General features: G+C 38.4%; 1 protein-coding gene across 9 annotated transcripts in view; it reads right to left on the bottom strand.

Annotated features, from left to right (window-relative positions):
- LRRC36 (leucine rich repeat containing 36) overlaps positions 1 to 15,875 on the bottom strand; it is a 66,036-nt gene that overhangs the window by 20,618 nt on the left and 29,543 nt on the right. For 6 of the 9 annotated variants that reach the window (XR_001178182.2, XM_013052210.2, XM_004744391.3 and 3 more), the window contains 4 exons: positions 13,062 to 13,189; positions 10,371 to 10,563; positions 9,275 to 9,371; positions 6,500 to 6,588 (listed from right to left, as the gene is read on the bottom strand). Coding sequence is in view for 7 of the 9 variants with exons in the window: in XM_013052210.2 (XP_012907664.1) it covers positions 6,500 to 6,588; positions 9,275 to 9,371; positions 10,371 to 10,563; positions 13,062 to 13,189 (507 nt within the window). In the remaining 2 variants the exon portion in view is untranslated. Of the gene's footprint in view, positions 1 to 6,499; positions 6,589 to 9,274; positions 9,372 to 10,370; positions 10,564 to 13,061; positions 13,190 to 15,875 lie in introns of those variants that run through there. The other 3 variants (XM_013052218.2, XM_013052220.2, XM_013052223.2) reach the window with 3 other exon arrangements.

The following is a 15,875-nucleotide window of genomic DNA, read 5'->3' as shown; positions in this document are numbered from 1 at the left end:
CAGTCTATGACCTGCTATACTCATTACCACTTTCACATAGCTATTCACACCAATCTCACCAAGCTCTCAGGCTATCCCAGGGCTCCACAGCCTTTAATGACTAAGGACTTTTTCCACACTGTCCACAAAACATTTTCACGCATGCTCTTAGCACGGTCTGAGTTTCTATAGCATATGCCCATCTATATCAGTGTTTTTCAAACTCAATATTCTCACAAACTCTGAGAATATGAATCCAGTTCGAAAAACTTCAATTTAAGAAGCTCAGTATATAAAAAGATATTTTTAAAAAGCAGATTGTATCGGGTGACAGTTTGGCAGTTTCTTACAAAATCAAACACTTGGTATTTGCCCAAAGGAGTTGAAACCTTATGTCCACACAAACACTGCACATGGATGTTTATAGCAGCTTTTTTCAAAATTGCCAAAACTTAGAAGCAACCAAGATGTCCTTCAGTAGGTGAATGGATAAAGAAAGTTTGGTACACCCAGACAACAGAAAACTATTCTGTACTAGAAAGAAAGGAGCTATCAAACCATGAAACGACATAAAGGAACCTTACATGGATATTACTAAGTAAAGAATCCAGTCTAAAAAGGCTATATACTTAATGATTCCAACTATATACTATTCTGGAAAAGGCAAAACCATGGAGGCGGGAAGAGAGCAGAGTAAGCAGCACACTGCACCTGTCCTCCACCTAGGCAATAGTTGCACTGGCAGAATCTGTCTGATATAACTGTTTTGGAATTCTGGAGTCTATTGAAGGCCTGCGATTCCAGGGGAAGACCTGGAAGTTAACTGAAATTAACCTCAGTCAATTTCATCTCTTGGCAATATCAGTAACAGCTACCCATGTCGCACCCTTCATGCAAAAGAATGAAGGTATAGTACACCTTACCTGGTCATCTCTTCCTCCCCTCTAGCTTGGCAACCACTGATCTTTTTACTGTCTCCATAGTTTTGGGTTCCCCCCTCAATTACTTTTATTGTAGCTAAATATAACATAAATATAACACAAAATTTGCCATCTTAAATTTTTAAGTATACCATCTGTCATTTTAAGTGTACAGTTCAGTGGTATTAAATGCATTCATAAGGCGCCTGGGTTAGGTTAAGTGTCTGCCTTCGGCTCAGGTCATGATCCTGGGGTGGAGCCCTACATCAGACTCCTGCTCAGGGAGAAGCCTGCTTCTCCCTCTCCCTCTGCCCGCTGCTCTGCCTGCTTGTGCTCACTCTCTCTCTGTCAAATAACTAAATAAAACTTTTTAAAAAATGCATTCATGGGGCGCCTGGGTGGCTCAATGGGTTAAAGCCTCTGCCTTCAGCTCAGGTCGTGATCCCAGGGTCATGGGATTGAGCCCCACATCGGGCTCTCTGCTCCGCAGGGAGCCTGCTTCCTCCACTCTCTCTCTCTGCCTGCCTCTCTGCCTACTTGTGATCTCTCTCTCCGTCAAATAAATAAAATCTTTTAAAAAAAATTTAAAAAATGCATTCATAATGTTGTGCAACTATCACCACCATCATCTCCAGACTCTTCATCTTATAGAACTGAAACTATATCCATTAAATTATAATTCTCTACATCCCCCTCCCTGTAGCCTCTGGCAAACACCATTCTATTTCCTGCCTCTGTGATTTTGACTGCTTTAAGTATCTCATTAAGTGGGATCATATAGTGTCTGTCTTTTTGAGACTGGCTAATTTTGCTTAGCAAATGCCCTTAAGTTCATCCATGTTGTAGCACATGTTAGAATTTCCTTCTGTTTTAAGGGTAAATAATATTTCGCTGTTTGTGTATACCACATTTTGCTTATTCATTCATCTGTTGGTGGACACTTGGATTCCTTCCATGTTTTAGCCCTTGTAAATAACACTGCTATGAACATGCATAAACACCTCTTCAAGACCCTGCTTTCTCTTCTTTGGCAATATGCCCCAAAGTGGAATCACTGCATCATATGGTAATTTTATTTTTTCAGGAACTGCTATACTGTTGTCCATAGCATCTGTACCATTTTATATTCCCACCAGACAGTTGGACCAGCAGTTCCAAATTCTCCACATCCTTGCCAACATGGGTTATTTTCCAGTTTTTTTATAGTAGCCATGCCAGTGAGTATCATTCTAAATGATTTGTGGGAAAGCACTGTTTGGAACAACTGGGCCAGTGGGAACTGTTCTCCAGAAAGCTTTCTTCTAGCCTGTGGCACAACCATTAACATGGGATAACCACTTTAGTCATATTGGATTACGAACAGTGCTTACAAGCAACACTCCCCAGGGGTCTAGCACAAATACAATTTTCAGTGGAAAGCAAAGCTCTTTCACGTTTCAAAGTAGCAACATAAATTTTATATTAAAAAAAAAATCCAGGCAACAGCTGGAACTTCCAAGAACATTTAGAAATGGATCCTGTATCTGGTAAAGTAGTTTGTTTTCAGTAGAGACTATGTATCTTTTCTTTTTTTAAAAGATTTTATTTATTTGTGAAAGAGAGAGAGAGAGAGACAGACAGAGAGTACAAGCAGGCAAAGTGGCAATTAGGGACAGAGAGAAACAGGCTCCCCGCTGAGCAAGGAGCCCAAAGAGGGACTCCATCCCAGGACCCTGGGATCATGATCTGAGCTGAAGGCAATGGCTTAACTGACTGAGCCACCCAGGCATTCTGAGACTATGCACCTTTTTATTTTATTTTATTTTTTAAGATTTTATTTACTAATTTGAGAGAAAGAGAGATCACAAGTAGGCAGAGAGGTGGGCAGAGAGAGGGGGGAAGCAGGCTCCCCGCTGAGCGTCCAATGTGGGGCTCAATTCCAGGACCCTGAGACCATGACCTGAGCCGAAGGCAGAGGCTTAACCCACTGAGCCACCCAGGTACCCCGACACTATGCACCTTAAAAAAAAAAAGAAAAGATTTATTTGAGAGTCAGAGTGTAGGGGGCGGGAAAGGGGGTGGACTGGGCCAGAGGGAGAGAATCTTAACCGAGCCAGACACCCCCCAAGATCACGATCTGAGCCAAAACCAAGAGTCCCACACACTTAACCAACTGAAGCACTCCAATGCCCTGAAACTATGCACTTTAAAACATTAACGTGTGGGGGTGAACATTTATGTGTGCTAATGATGTAATATGACATAAATAACATAATAGTATGACATAAATGAACTCAGTTCATACCAAAAAAAAGCAGTCAAATTATAGTTCAAAGTATCTTTATCATTCTGGAAATGGATATATAAATGTTTTTACCTAGAAAAAATACAAGAAGGCTGTCTATCAAATTATTAATTGCGATTCTCTCTAGGGGACAGGCTTATGAGTGATTAAAATGCTATTCTTCATGCTTTTTAGTATTTTCCAAAATTGTTATAATAGGATTTCATCAAGGGTGTCTTGGTGGCTCAGTAGATTAAGCACCAACTCCTGGTTTCTGCTCAGGTCATGATCTCAGGGTCATGAGATCAAGTCCTGTGACATGCTCCATGCTCAGCAAGGAGTCTGCTTGAGATTCTCTTTCTTTCTCCATCCCCATCTGTCCCGCCCCTGACATGCACATGAACTCTCTCTCCAAAGTATATTCATAAATAAAATCTTTAAAAAAATAGAATTTCATCGCAGCAACATCTTCCTAGGAACAACGCCAAAGGCAAGGGAAGCAAGGGCAAAAATGAACTATTGGGATTTCATCAAAATCAAAAGCTTTTGCACAGCAAAGGAAACAGTTAACAAAATCAAAAGACAACTGACAGGGCGCCTGGGTGGCTCAGTGGGTTAAGCCACTGCCTTTGGCTCAGGTCATGATCTCAGGGTCCTGGGATCGAGTCCCGCATCGGGCTCTCTGCTCGGCAGGGAGCCTGCTTCCCTCTCTCTCTCTCTCTCTCTGCCTACTTGTAATCTCTCTCTGTCAAATAAATAAATAAAATCTTTAAAAAAAAAAAAAGACAACTGACAGAATGGGAGAAGATATTTGCAAACGACATATCAGATAAAGGACTAGTGTCCAGAATCTATAAAGAACTTAGCAAACTCAACACCCAAAGAACAAATAATCCAATCAAGAAATGGGCAGAGGACATGAACAGACATTTCTGCAAAGAAGACATCCAGATGGCCAACAGACACATGAAAAAATGCTCCATATCACTCGGCATCAGGGAAATACAAATCAAAACCACAATGAGATATACCACCTCACACCAGTCAGAATGGCTAAAATCAACAAGTCAGGAAATGACAGATGCTGGCGAGGATGCGGAGAAAGGGGAACCCTCCTACACTGTTGGTGGGAATGCAAGCTGGTGCAGCCACTCTGGAAAACAGCATGGAGGTTCCTCAAAATGTTGAAAATAGAACTGCCCTATGACCCAGCAATTGCACTATTGGGTATTTACCCTAAAGATACAAACGTAGTGATCCAAAGGGGCACGTGCACCCGAATGTTTATAGCAGCAATGTCCACAATAGCCAAACTATGGAAAGAACCTAGATGTCCATCAACAAATGAATGGATCAAGAAGATGTGGTATATATACACAATGGAATACTATGCAGCCATCAAAAGAAATGAAATCTTGCCATTTGCGACAACATGGATGGAACTAGAGCGTATCATGCTTAGTGAAATAAGTCAAGCAGAGAAAGACAACTATCATATGATCTTCCTGATATGAGGAAGTGGTGATGCAACATGGGGGCTTAAGTGGGTAGGAGAAGAATAAATGAAACAAGATGGGATTGGGAGGGAGACAAACCATAAGTGACTCAATCTCAAAACAAACTGAGGGTTGCTGGGGGGAGGGGGTTGGGGAGAAGGGGGTGGGATTATGGACATTGGGGAGGGTATGTGCTTTGGTGAGTGCTGTGAAGTGTGTAAACCTGGTGATTCACAGACCTGTACTCCTGGGGATAAAAATACATGTTTATAAAAAATAAAAAAATTTTTTTAAAAATAAAAAAAATTTAAAAAATAGAATTTCATCAAATTTTATTTAATTTTTTAAAAGATTTATTTATTTATTTTAGAGATAAAGAGCACTTGAGCAGGGAGGGGAGGGGCAGTGGGAGATTGAAAGAATCCTAAGCAGACTTCCCACCGTGTTCTTATTTATTTTTAATTAATTAAAATCAACCACTTTACAGAGTGCTTGATGGGGGGAGAGGCAGTAGGGGAGAGAGAATCTTCTATTTTTTAAAAGATTTTACTTATTTGAGAGTGAGAGAGACTGAGAGAGTTAGAGAGAAAGACAGAGTGCACAAGCAGGGGGAGTGGCAGGCAGAGGGAGAGGGAGAAGTAGTCTCCCTCTGGAGCAGGGAGCCCAATGCAGGATTCAATCCCAGGACCCTGGGATCATGACCTGAGCTGAAGGCAGACATTCAACCGACTGAGTCCCCCAGGCACTCAGGGAGAGAATCTTAAGCAGACTCCCTACTGAGCACAGAGCCTGACAGAGGGGCCCAATCTTATAATCCCGAGACTACAACCCAAACTGAAATTAAGAATCAGACACTTAACTGATTGAGCCACTTGGGTACCCCAAAATGTCATCAAATTTTAAATATAAAAAATGTTATTTAAAATGAAATAAAGCAATCCATGCTCCATGACATATGGGCACTGAGATTTCCAAGAAAGAAAAATAAAAATCATACTTCACTATGGCTTATGTTACCATAAAAATCACATGAAAATGACTTGTAGTATGTGTCCACACAGATAAATAAGTAGTAAGGAAAACAAAATACTTTACGTTATAAATGGGAAATTCTTAGTGTCTGAACTACATAGTCCATCTATTAAAGTTATTCCTGGAATTTTAGGGATTAATTTTTAGAGATTGTAAATAATTTGGTGTATCCTTCAAACAGACAGAGGGCTCTGCAAAATAAAGTTTCCTCAAGTAAAAAGTCATCTGATGAGGGCCAGATTAATCCGTAAGAGTCCACTGTTTGCTATTCCTCTCAAGGAAAGCTTTCTCCTTGACTGTGCCACAATCATTAAATGTGGCATAACCATTTTAATCCTATTAGGTTACCAACAGTACTTACAGGCAACACTCACCAGGAATATAGCACAAACACAAGAGATTCTGCAGCTGCAAAGGTTCAAGGTAGAGAAACCCAGAAGGGCCAGGGTCTGAGCTGCATTGATACAGATGAGTCATGAGTCTCTGGCTAATAGATCAATCACCTTAGCAATGCTCAGGGACCATGGGGACTGGTAATGCAATTTTCAGAATGTACTAATGATGTAAATTGATGTAAATGAAATTGAATTCTGAGTACAGCTTGTACTTGATGGGTTCTGGTTTAGGCCTGCTCAATAAATAGGGCCTTTTCTGGCATTGAGAGAAGGGAGGAAAAACACAGTAAATCTAGTGCTTACTTCAAATCTGTTATTTCTCAACTATTTTGTCTTCATCCTATTCTAAATGAGCCACAAAAGCTGAAATAACTAATGTTCTAAGCATTTTGTGATCAAAGAAAGGAAATTTACCAGTTTCAATTCTGTTATCAACATCAGCATTGACTTTTGATGCAGAGCTCTCATCGGTCACACAGTTTTTCATTGTCTTCTCCCTAGAGCTGCCACACAGAATAATTTATTTAAAATTAAAAATTTTTGAAAAAGCTCAAAAGGAGCTTTCTGAGATCACCAGTAAATGCTATTTAGAAAACGTTAATTCATGGTAATAAGATTTTTTAAATGTTCTATAAAATATTATTTTCACAAATATTTCAGTTAAACCCATTTTTTAAAACCATAATATTGTTACTGGGAATAGTGAGAGAGAAGGCACTATATAGTTCAGCCTCTAAAGTATGAAAATCAGGCTCAATAGGTTTAGCATTTGACCCTTGATTTCAGCTCAGGTCGTGATTTCAGGGTGGTGGTACTGAGCCCTGTGTAAGGCTTTGGGCTTAGCAGGGAGTCTGCTTGAGATTCTCTCACTCCCTCTGCCCCTCCCCCTGCTCACGCAGGTATGTGCTCTCTCTCACTCTCTAAATAAAATCTTTAAAAAAATAATAAAGTATGAAAGGCAGAAAATTCAGGACTTAGACACTCTGTTTTCTTGATACAAACTTAGGTCTAAGTGTTTAAGGGAATAAGATATTTTCTTTTGAATTAAAAAATTCATAGGACACAGAAAGGAAAGTTCTGCTGCCAAGAATTGTACTGGGAGCAACTACAGCCATTAGTTAAAAGAAAAAAAAAAGACAATAGAGGCAAAAGTTTGCTCTTGATTGATATAATATAGTAAGACATAACTACAGACTGGAAGTACAGACAGCCTAGACTATGAGCCAGGCACTTTATACCCACCATTTCATCTAATCATAAAAGCTCCCCTATTATTCATTATTACCACTGTATAGGTTGGCGGAACTGGGATTCAGAAAGCCTTAAAAAAGTCTTTATCCAGGGTTAAAGATTTTAAAAGATATTAAAGCTAGGACCCGGCACTTGAGTAACATTTTACCTCTGCTTTTGCAATCATCACATCATATGGTAACTATGATAAACAGAAATATGATAGTGCTAATTATCTGCCTTATTAGGAAGTGTATTCAGTTACACATTAATTCATCTCTATATTTCTGTAATAAACAAGGTATCCCGAATGAATTAAAATAAGAATTACTTTATAAATATATATATACAAATAATTTTTAAGGAACATTCCATTTCTTTTTATAGCAGGGTTAATTTTACTCTATGTAAAAACCTCAGACTTGGGTTAAAAAATAGAGAAATAAAAATATACATATAGAGAACTAAAAATGTTCTCTGAGCATTACATTATAAGACATCTAAAGGATCAGGGCAGAGATAGACAAAGAGAAAGATCCCAGGCCAAGAGAACAGTTATTGACTTCATTCATTCATCATTCAATAAATTATTTTTTTTTTGTATCTTATATGTGTCAGTCAGTGTTCTAAGCACTAGGGATACTGCAACAAATAAGACAAGCAAGGTCCTAATTCTCATGGAGGGGAACAGCAATAAAGAAAAAACTCATTCTGGAGAGGAATATTTAATGTTGTGGAGATATGTCATATCTTAACAAGCTACAAATGTTATGCATAGGAAGCAAATTACTATAAAATAATATATAAGTATTATTTTATTATTAATGTATATTTAGAGATCAATTATATAACATAGATTATAATATATAAACACACATACATATACCTAAGACAAAGAGGATGTTTACTATAATATAATTAATGTTTACTTCTCATTGGTAAAAATATGAATTGCTTATTTATTTCTTGTGGTTTTTCTGTACTTTCCAAATTCTCAATAATAAGTAATGCTTTACTTATACCACCAGAAAGCAATACTAACAGACACATGTATATTTGTCTTTTGGTAGGTACACAGATGTCTAGAAGGATGTCTACTGAACATTAGTAGTAGTTAACTCTTGGTAACAGAGTATGGGGTGATTTTCACTGCATTTTTCTGTATTACGTAAAACTTAGTGGAGTTGCTTTTCAAAAATAATAAAGCTACTTTTTAAGAATAAAGAGCATGAGTTTTGGAGTAGAATACATGGTATCTTATTTTGATCAGATTTTAGTAACAAGAAGTAGAAAAATCTACCATTCAGATACTTTAGATCTTCAAGGTGTGTTTACTTTTGATTTGGTAGAAAAATGTTTCCCTTATCTTTTAAGAAATTAATCTCCCTGGTAATGAAAACCTTCTAATTCAATAGGAAAAGACTGCGTACTGATTTATAACTTCAGGAAAGAGTTGGTAAGCATTTATGGGGAGGATATCTCATGGTATCCCTACCTGTAAGCTTTGAACAGCAGCTTTAGAGAATTATCAATAATTATATCCAGGGACACCTGGGTGGCTCAGTTTGTTATGCATCTGCCTTTGGCTCAGGTCGTGATCTGAACCCCACATCTCATGGAGCTTCCTGCTCAGCAGGGAATATTCTTCTCCTTCTTCCTCTGCTCCTACTCCCAGCTTATTCTCTCTCTCTCTCAACTAAATAATATCTTAAAAAAATAATAATTATACCCAAAGCAGACCCAGTAGTTCAAGAAAGCAGAAATGTTCCCTGTGAGGGCCAGATTCTCATCCTGAATAAATTTCAGTATGTTGAATAGATACGTTTTTTTTTTTTTCCTGATCTGAGAATTCTTACAACTTGTGGAGATTTCCACTGAAAATGAAGGCATTAAGTAGGAATTCACTGCTATCTGTGTCTGAACCAAACTAAAACATTTTTTTAAAAGTAATTGTCTTACCTTTTTTCCACCTCTAAAAGAAAATTTTCGCTGTTGCCCAACTGACTAAAATGCAGCTTGGCAGCTTTTCTCTCACTTTCCCGCACAGCTCGGTCATCTGGAGGCAAAAACCGTGGTCTGAGCATGTTTCTTTTTTGGAGTAAACAGTAGTGGGTCAGAAAACCATATTCACAGAGTAAAAACTAAAGATCAGTCTCATATTCTTTTGTTAGAGACAGGTCACAAAATAATGCTATTATGTTGTCACTGGAGCAAGTAGTAACTCAGGGAGACTACAGGGATACCATAGCAACAACTGCCACATAGGTATAGCTACCACTGCAGGAAAGTAGAGTTTAGGCAGCAAGCAATCCAAATGGCCTAGTAGTCTGCTGAAAGTTACACTGTTTCTGATGGGGCGCCTGGGTGGCTCAGTGGGTTAGGCTTCTGCCTTCAGCTTGGTTTGGCTACTGGGATACAGCCCTCTATCAAGCTCTCTGCTCGGTGGGGAGCCTGCTTCCCACCCCCACTCTGCCTGCCTGTCTGCCTACTTGTGATCTCTGTCTGTCAAATAAATAAAATCTTTAAAAAAGAAAAAAAAGTTACACTGTTTCTGAAAGAAATTAGTTTCCCCAGTAAGCAAGAGAAATCTTTCTTTCTCCAAGAATAAATTCAATTTATATCAATAAGAAATATATACTCAACGATAAAATTATAAAGAAATACAGACTAGCTCATTTGAAGGGATATTTATTGTTCCTTGTCAACGAAGACCCAAAGAGGAGTTGTATTCATTTTCTATTGCTAATATAGTTGCAAATTTGGGGCACCTGGAAAAATAAATCTCAACCTGGAAACTCTTTGTTGGGGAGGAAGTGGTGGTGAAACCATCAACTGAAGAAAACTAAAGCTGGAAGTAACTGATAAAATCATAGATTGTCATTCAATAAAAAAAAGGACTCGTCATACATCCTGCCAACACAAAAGAATTACATAAATATTGACTAATAGACAAATATATCCTGCCAGTGCACACTGTGGGCCAACACCCAAAAGGATAGGAGGCAGCTGGTTTAATGTAAATTCTGGGGCAAGGAACAGGGGAGGAGGGTCTCACCCAGTTTCTCCAGAGTTTGTAGCGTGTACACAGCAAAGAGCCTATAATCTGTATCTTTCCTGACAACAGGATTGAGTCTCAAATCTAGTTCTCTGAGGAAGGGTAAAGGCTGTAGGCGGGACACCTCCACTAATGAAGGAATGTTGTTATAATATAAATTCAGGTCTTGGAGTGAACATAAATACTGGATGCCCTGCAAGGAAAAGACCACATTATGAAACTGCACATAGGTAAGGATTAGGAATCTCACAGATAAAGGTGGAAATATAACTATTACTTCCATCCTTAAACATGTTACCTGAATCATCTATGAGAAAGGCAGGTTTGAAACTCTTATTTAGATGACTAAGAATAAGAACAATCAGCCCACAGGCACTAGACGTATTGTATATTTAAAAACCTGACATGGAAATATCTGCAGTCAGATCATCTACTTCTGGTGCTCGCCGACCACTCTCCCTTGCAGTGGCTAAGCTAGTAAGTCACTTTTGCCCTTCTCTCACCTTTGCCACATCCACTCTCCTGACCCCAGAAACACATCCATTTTCAAGAGGAAAGGAGATAGGCAAAAAAGATAGTCCTGAGGAAGAAGAGTATGATTAAAAAAAAACTTTAAGTGTGTGTATGTTGTGTGTTCTTGTATCTCAATGCCTCATGTTTAGGGTCAGTGGAGTGGGTGGGAAAACAAAAAAACGCTATATCTAAGTCTTCCTTGTTGGAACAGTCTAGTACCCTTCTTGTCCTTGTCCTTGTTTCCCCTTCCAGAATTACCCCACTCCTCCATTTCTCTGGGATACCGGAGAGGAAAAGTCACAATACACCTTCTTTGCTGAATTTTACTATTGAAAATAATTGTTTGATTTTCATGCATTTGGCTAGTTCTGCTTTTGCCCAACTTTAAATTTCAGGACAGTAATTTAGAACATGTACATATATGTACAATCACATCATTTTATAGTAAAACTGCATACCATAGAAGGAACTCTGTCATTGAGAGTAATTTCAGTAAAATTATTTTCCATCATGAATTTATAAAATAATGTTTTTTATTCTTCTGTTATTCAAAACCACCATTCTCTTGTTACAGAAAATTTAAAAACTCAAAGATGTACACAAAGCATTTCTGAATAAAGAACACTTTGATTCATCTCTTTCTGGCTTTTTTGGATTCCATTAACTTCTGCATTGTGAAATGGTCAGTAGTTAGGAATAGTTGTCAGTGACTTTGGCCTCACTCTCAGCGCAGTACACCATTAGGATTCTCTTTAAATGTGTCTAATGGCCCAGCTCAAGTAATCTTTTAATGTCTCTCAGTGTAAAAGTCAAGAAAATGACTTCTATCTTCCTCTCACTTTTCCCACTTGGCATGAATTCACATTTTCCCCAAAATTATACTAGAGATAATCACAAAACATTTATCCCCTGAGAAAATTAAGTAAAATGATTCAGAACTGCTAGAGATGAACATATGTAGATAAATCATAGATGCAAAAAAAGTGGAGAAAACATTTACTAAGTGCTTCTTATATGCCAAACAGTGTACACATGTTGGTCTTCACAAAAGTTTTTTGCCCAATTTACAGAAGTATAAAGAATGCGAGTATAAAAACAAATTATGGTAATGTCCACTCAATTTTTTAGCATGAAAATTAACAAGCAAACATGCATACATACAGGTGAAAAGAGGAGTCATAAGCAAATCTGAACTGATGCTTTCTGAAACTTATGGGCCAAATACAAATGGCTACTACCGAAGAGTCTAACGACCTAGTTTAACTTGCAGCTTCTGCTTTTCCAGTCCTAGCTGGAAATCTTGCTTGAACTTCTCTTTTAGGGTCCTTTGTTTCAGATTTGGGTCTGGCCCGTCTTGTTGAATAAGTATCCCCTTAAAAGCACAAAACTGGCAGGATAATCCAGGAGATCATTAACTAATCCTGAATAGCATTGTGAGTCTTTCACCTTGAGTCTCACAAAGAAGGGCTTAATCAAGACAGGCATATAAGTGGGTAAAATGGGAACACGTAGGAGAAATACCATTTGGGGGTCCACCACAAAAAAGACAGAACTTCCATCTCTGTGTGTGCACACTTATGTTTGTAGAGCTCTTTGTGTATTTGCTAATCCTTACACTGCTCAAACCTGCTCCTGTCCACTTTCTTGTCTTGCCCTCTGCTCTCCCATCCCCTGATCTAGAGATTTTTCTTTGTTTCCAAGACCACCATGTCCTCCTTCTTGAAAAAACCCACAGGAATAATCTAGGTCAATGTTTCCATACCATGTACCAACACCATCAGAATCCTCCAGGTATACCATGAGCCCACCCCAGACATACTGAGAATCTCTCTCAGAGTAGCAACTAAGAATCTGTACTTTTACAAGTGCTCCTTGTAATTTTTTACACACATTAAAAATATGTCCTATTGCCTTAGCCTGTTATCATTTAATATCATTTTCCCCGAGTACAAAAGAAAATTTCCCCAACATTTTATACCAGAAAATTTCAAATATAGAATAAAGCTGAGTGAGTTTTCATCAAATAATAAAATTTCATTTGGAAACACTTAAAAGGAAGATCCTATATTCCCCCAGGCTGACATTATCTCTTATTTCTTACTACTACAACTACTACTACTACTAGTACTGCTAAAATAAATTGGGTTGAACTGACTAGTCATAGAATATAGTACTTACCTTCAGGCTTGTGATCAAGTTTCTTGATAAATCTAAGGATCGGAGGTTTTTAAAATTTCTGAAGGCATCACCAATGGAATGAATTTTTCCAGCATAAGATCCCTGCAATGAAAGAGACTCCACCAATTCTGAAAAGAGATCACCAGTATATATATTATGAACTCTGCTTAAACAACAGAGTCAGAGAACATAGCTCTTCCTTCCTCCCATACCCCATTTGTGAAAGGACCTACATCCAAGATTCATAAGATCAGATTTTCCCTTTAAAAGCAGTGATATCAGGGCACCTGTGTGGCTCAGAGGGTTAAAGCCTCTGCCTTCGACTCAGGTCATGATCTCAGGGTCCTGGGATTGAGCCTCAAATGGGGGCCTCAAAGGGGGCCTGCTTCCCTTCCTCTCTCTCTGACTGCCTCTCTGCCTACTTGTGATCTCTATCAAATAAATAAATAAAATCTTTAAAAAAAATTAAAGCAGTGATATCACCTAATACAATGAAACCAAACCTTGATTTTACAGCACCCTTGTGTTTCTCTATTCATCCTGCATGATGTAATATGTCTTCAGAAGTTCTCAAAACAAATTTAAGAAGAAATGTAGCAATCCCACTGTTGGGATTTAGCCCTATAAATCATACTTTAAAAAACTTTGCCAGGAGGGGCGCCTGGGTGGCTTAGTGGGTTAAAGCCTTTGCCTTCGGCTCAGGTCATGATCCCAGAGTCCTGGGATCGAGCCCTGCATCGGGCTCTCTGCTCAGCAGGGAGCCTGCTTCCTCCTCTCTCTCTGCCTACTTGTGATCTCTGTCTGTCAAATAAATAAATAAAATCTTTAAAAAAAAAAAAACTTTGCCAGGATATATAATATATACACGTGGGTATCAGTTGCAGAAAGGTTGAGGATCATTTTAAAAAGAGAACAAAAAAAAGGGGGGAAAAGAAAATGATCACAGGGTCTACCCATAGAAGAGTAGAACCTGGTGTCCTAGATAATGGTTGATGGATACAATGGACAAAGTACTAGATCTGTGGTTTTCTGAAAGTAATTTACTCTCTCTGTACTTCAGATTCCTTATCTGTAAAATAGGGATAACAATAGTATTTAACTCATAAGATGCTGTAATGATTAAATTAATATATATACAAAACTTAGAACAGTACCTGATACATAATTGCTATGTAAGTGTTAATTATTGTATAAAGTTATTAAAAACAATGAAGTAGATTTGTAGGTGATCACATGGAAAGATCTCTAAGACAGTGAGGGAAAAGGTATGTGTGGAAAGGTATGTGTGGTATGTATGGAAAAGGAAAAACGTATGTGTGTATAAAGAATATAATATATATTTACATAATATATCCTATATATGGAAGAAAGTCAACTAGACTTCTAACAGCACTAAAAAGAGGAAAATCTCAAAATTGTCAATAGGAACTCACTGGCAAGTGTGGTGGGCTAAATACAATAGCAATCAAAACTGGAAGGAGGTTCTGCAAGATCCAATTTGTAGGCGAGTGCCAGGAGACTGCAATGAAATAAGGTTTAAGGTGCTAGAGCAGTCTGGACCCTGAAACTCTGAAAAGTAATAAACTGAAGATTGCTTTCAAGACAAGACCCACATCAGGGAGTAATTCGTGGGAGTAGAATCCACATTGAATGGGATAGAAACAACAGGTTCAAAAGAAAAAGAAGGTACAGGTACAAGTGGGGAGAAAAGCAAAGATGGCAGATTTCAGGACACATAAAGCTCCATTTTCTAGCACTTTGTGAACATAACAGGAGAGGGAGCTCTAAAACTCTGAAACTAGAAAAGCTATTCTGGCCTACCCTTATCATGTAAAAGTACAGGAAAACTTAACCGCACTTAAAGAGCCACAGGAAAGGATTACAGTCACTTTATGTGGGTTAATAAAAGAAAAAAGAGGGGCGCCTGGGTGGCTCAGTGGGTTAAAGCCTCTGCCTTTGACTCAGGTCATGATCTCAGGGTCCAGGGATCAAGCCCCGCATTGGGCTCTCTGCTCGGCGGGGAGCCTGCTTCCCCCTCTCTCTCTGCCTGCCTCTCTGACTGCTGGTGACCTCTGTCAAAATAAATAAAGAAAATATTTTTTAAAAAAGAGAGAGAAGCATCCCTAAAGAATGAAAGCACTCTAGAAAGATACATTACAAATGAAAACTGTAACTTAACTTAGTATTTTGAAACAAGCTAAAAGATATAAAAACAAAATGTAGCAGTTATCAAAGTGTGGTCCCCAGATTGCTGAAGGTCCCTGAGACATGCACAGGGGTCCACAAAATCAAAACTATTTAAAAAAAACCTTTCATAGTAATACTAAAATATTAATTAGCTTTTCCAGTGTTGCACCTATGGTGTAAAAGCAAAACTACTGGGCCTTAGGATAACCAAGACACATTCACAGTCATAGTGTTCTTTACCATCACATACTCGCAATTTAAAAAAAAAAAATAGCCAGTTTCACTTAAGAATATCCTTTAAAAAAAAAAAGATTTTATTTATTTATTTGACAGACAAAGATCACAAGTAGGGGGAGAGGCAGGCAGAGAGAGAGGGGGAAGCAGGTTCCCCGCTAAGCAGAGAGCCTGATGCGGGGCTTGATCCCAGGACCCTGAGAGCATGCCCTGAGCCGAAGGCAGAGGCTTAACCAACGAACCACCCAGGTGCCCCAAGAATGCCCTTTAAAAAGCAGCAAAAATGGTTAATTTTGTTGATTTTGAAACTTGAGCACATGTTCTTTTTATTTGTGTGACTAAATGAGAAATATGCACGAAGTACTTCTGCTGCATATTGAAGTATGGTGGATG

This window comes from Mustela putorius, unplaced genomic scaffold, assembly GCF_011764305.1.
Source record: "Mustela putorius furo isolate JIRA1106 unplaced genomic scaffold, ASM1176430v1.1 tig00000174_pilon_pilon_pilon, whole genome shotgun sequence".
Taxonomy (NCBI): domain Eukaryota; kingdom Metazoa; phylum Chordata; class Mammalia; order Carnivora; family Mustelidae; genus Mustela; species Mustela putorius.
The sequence above is the reverse complement of the archived record's forward strand: the minus strand, read 5'-3'. Positions and strand labels throughout refer to the sequence as shown.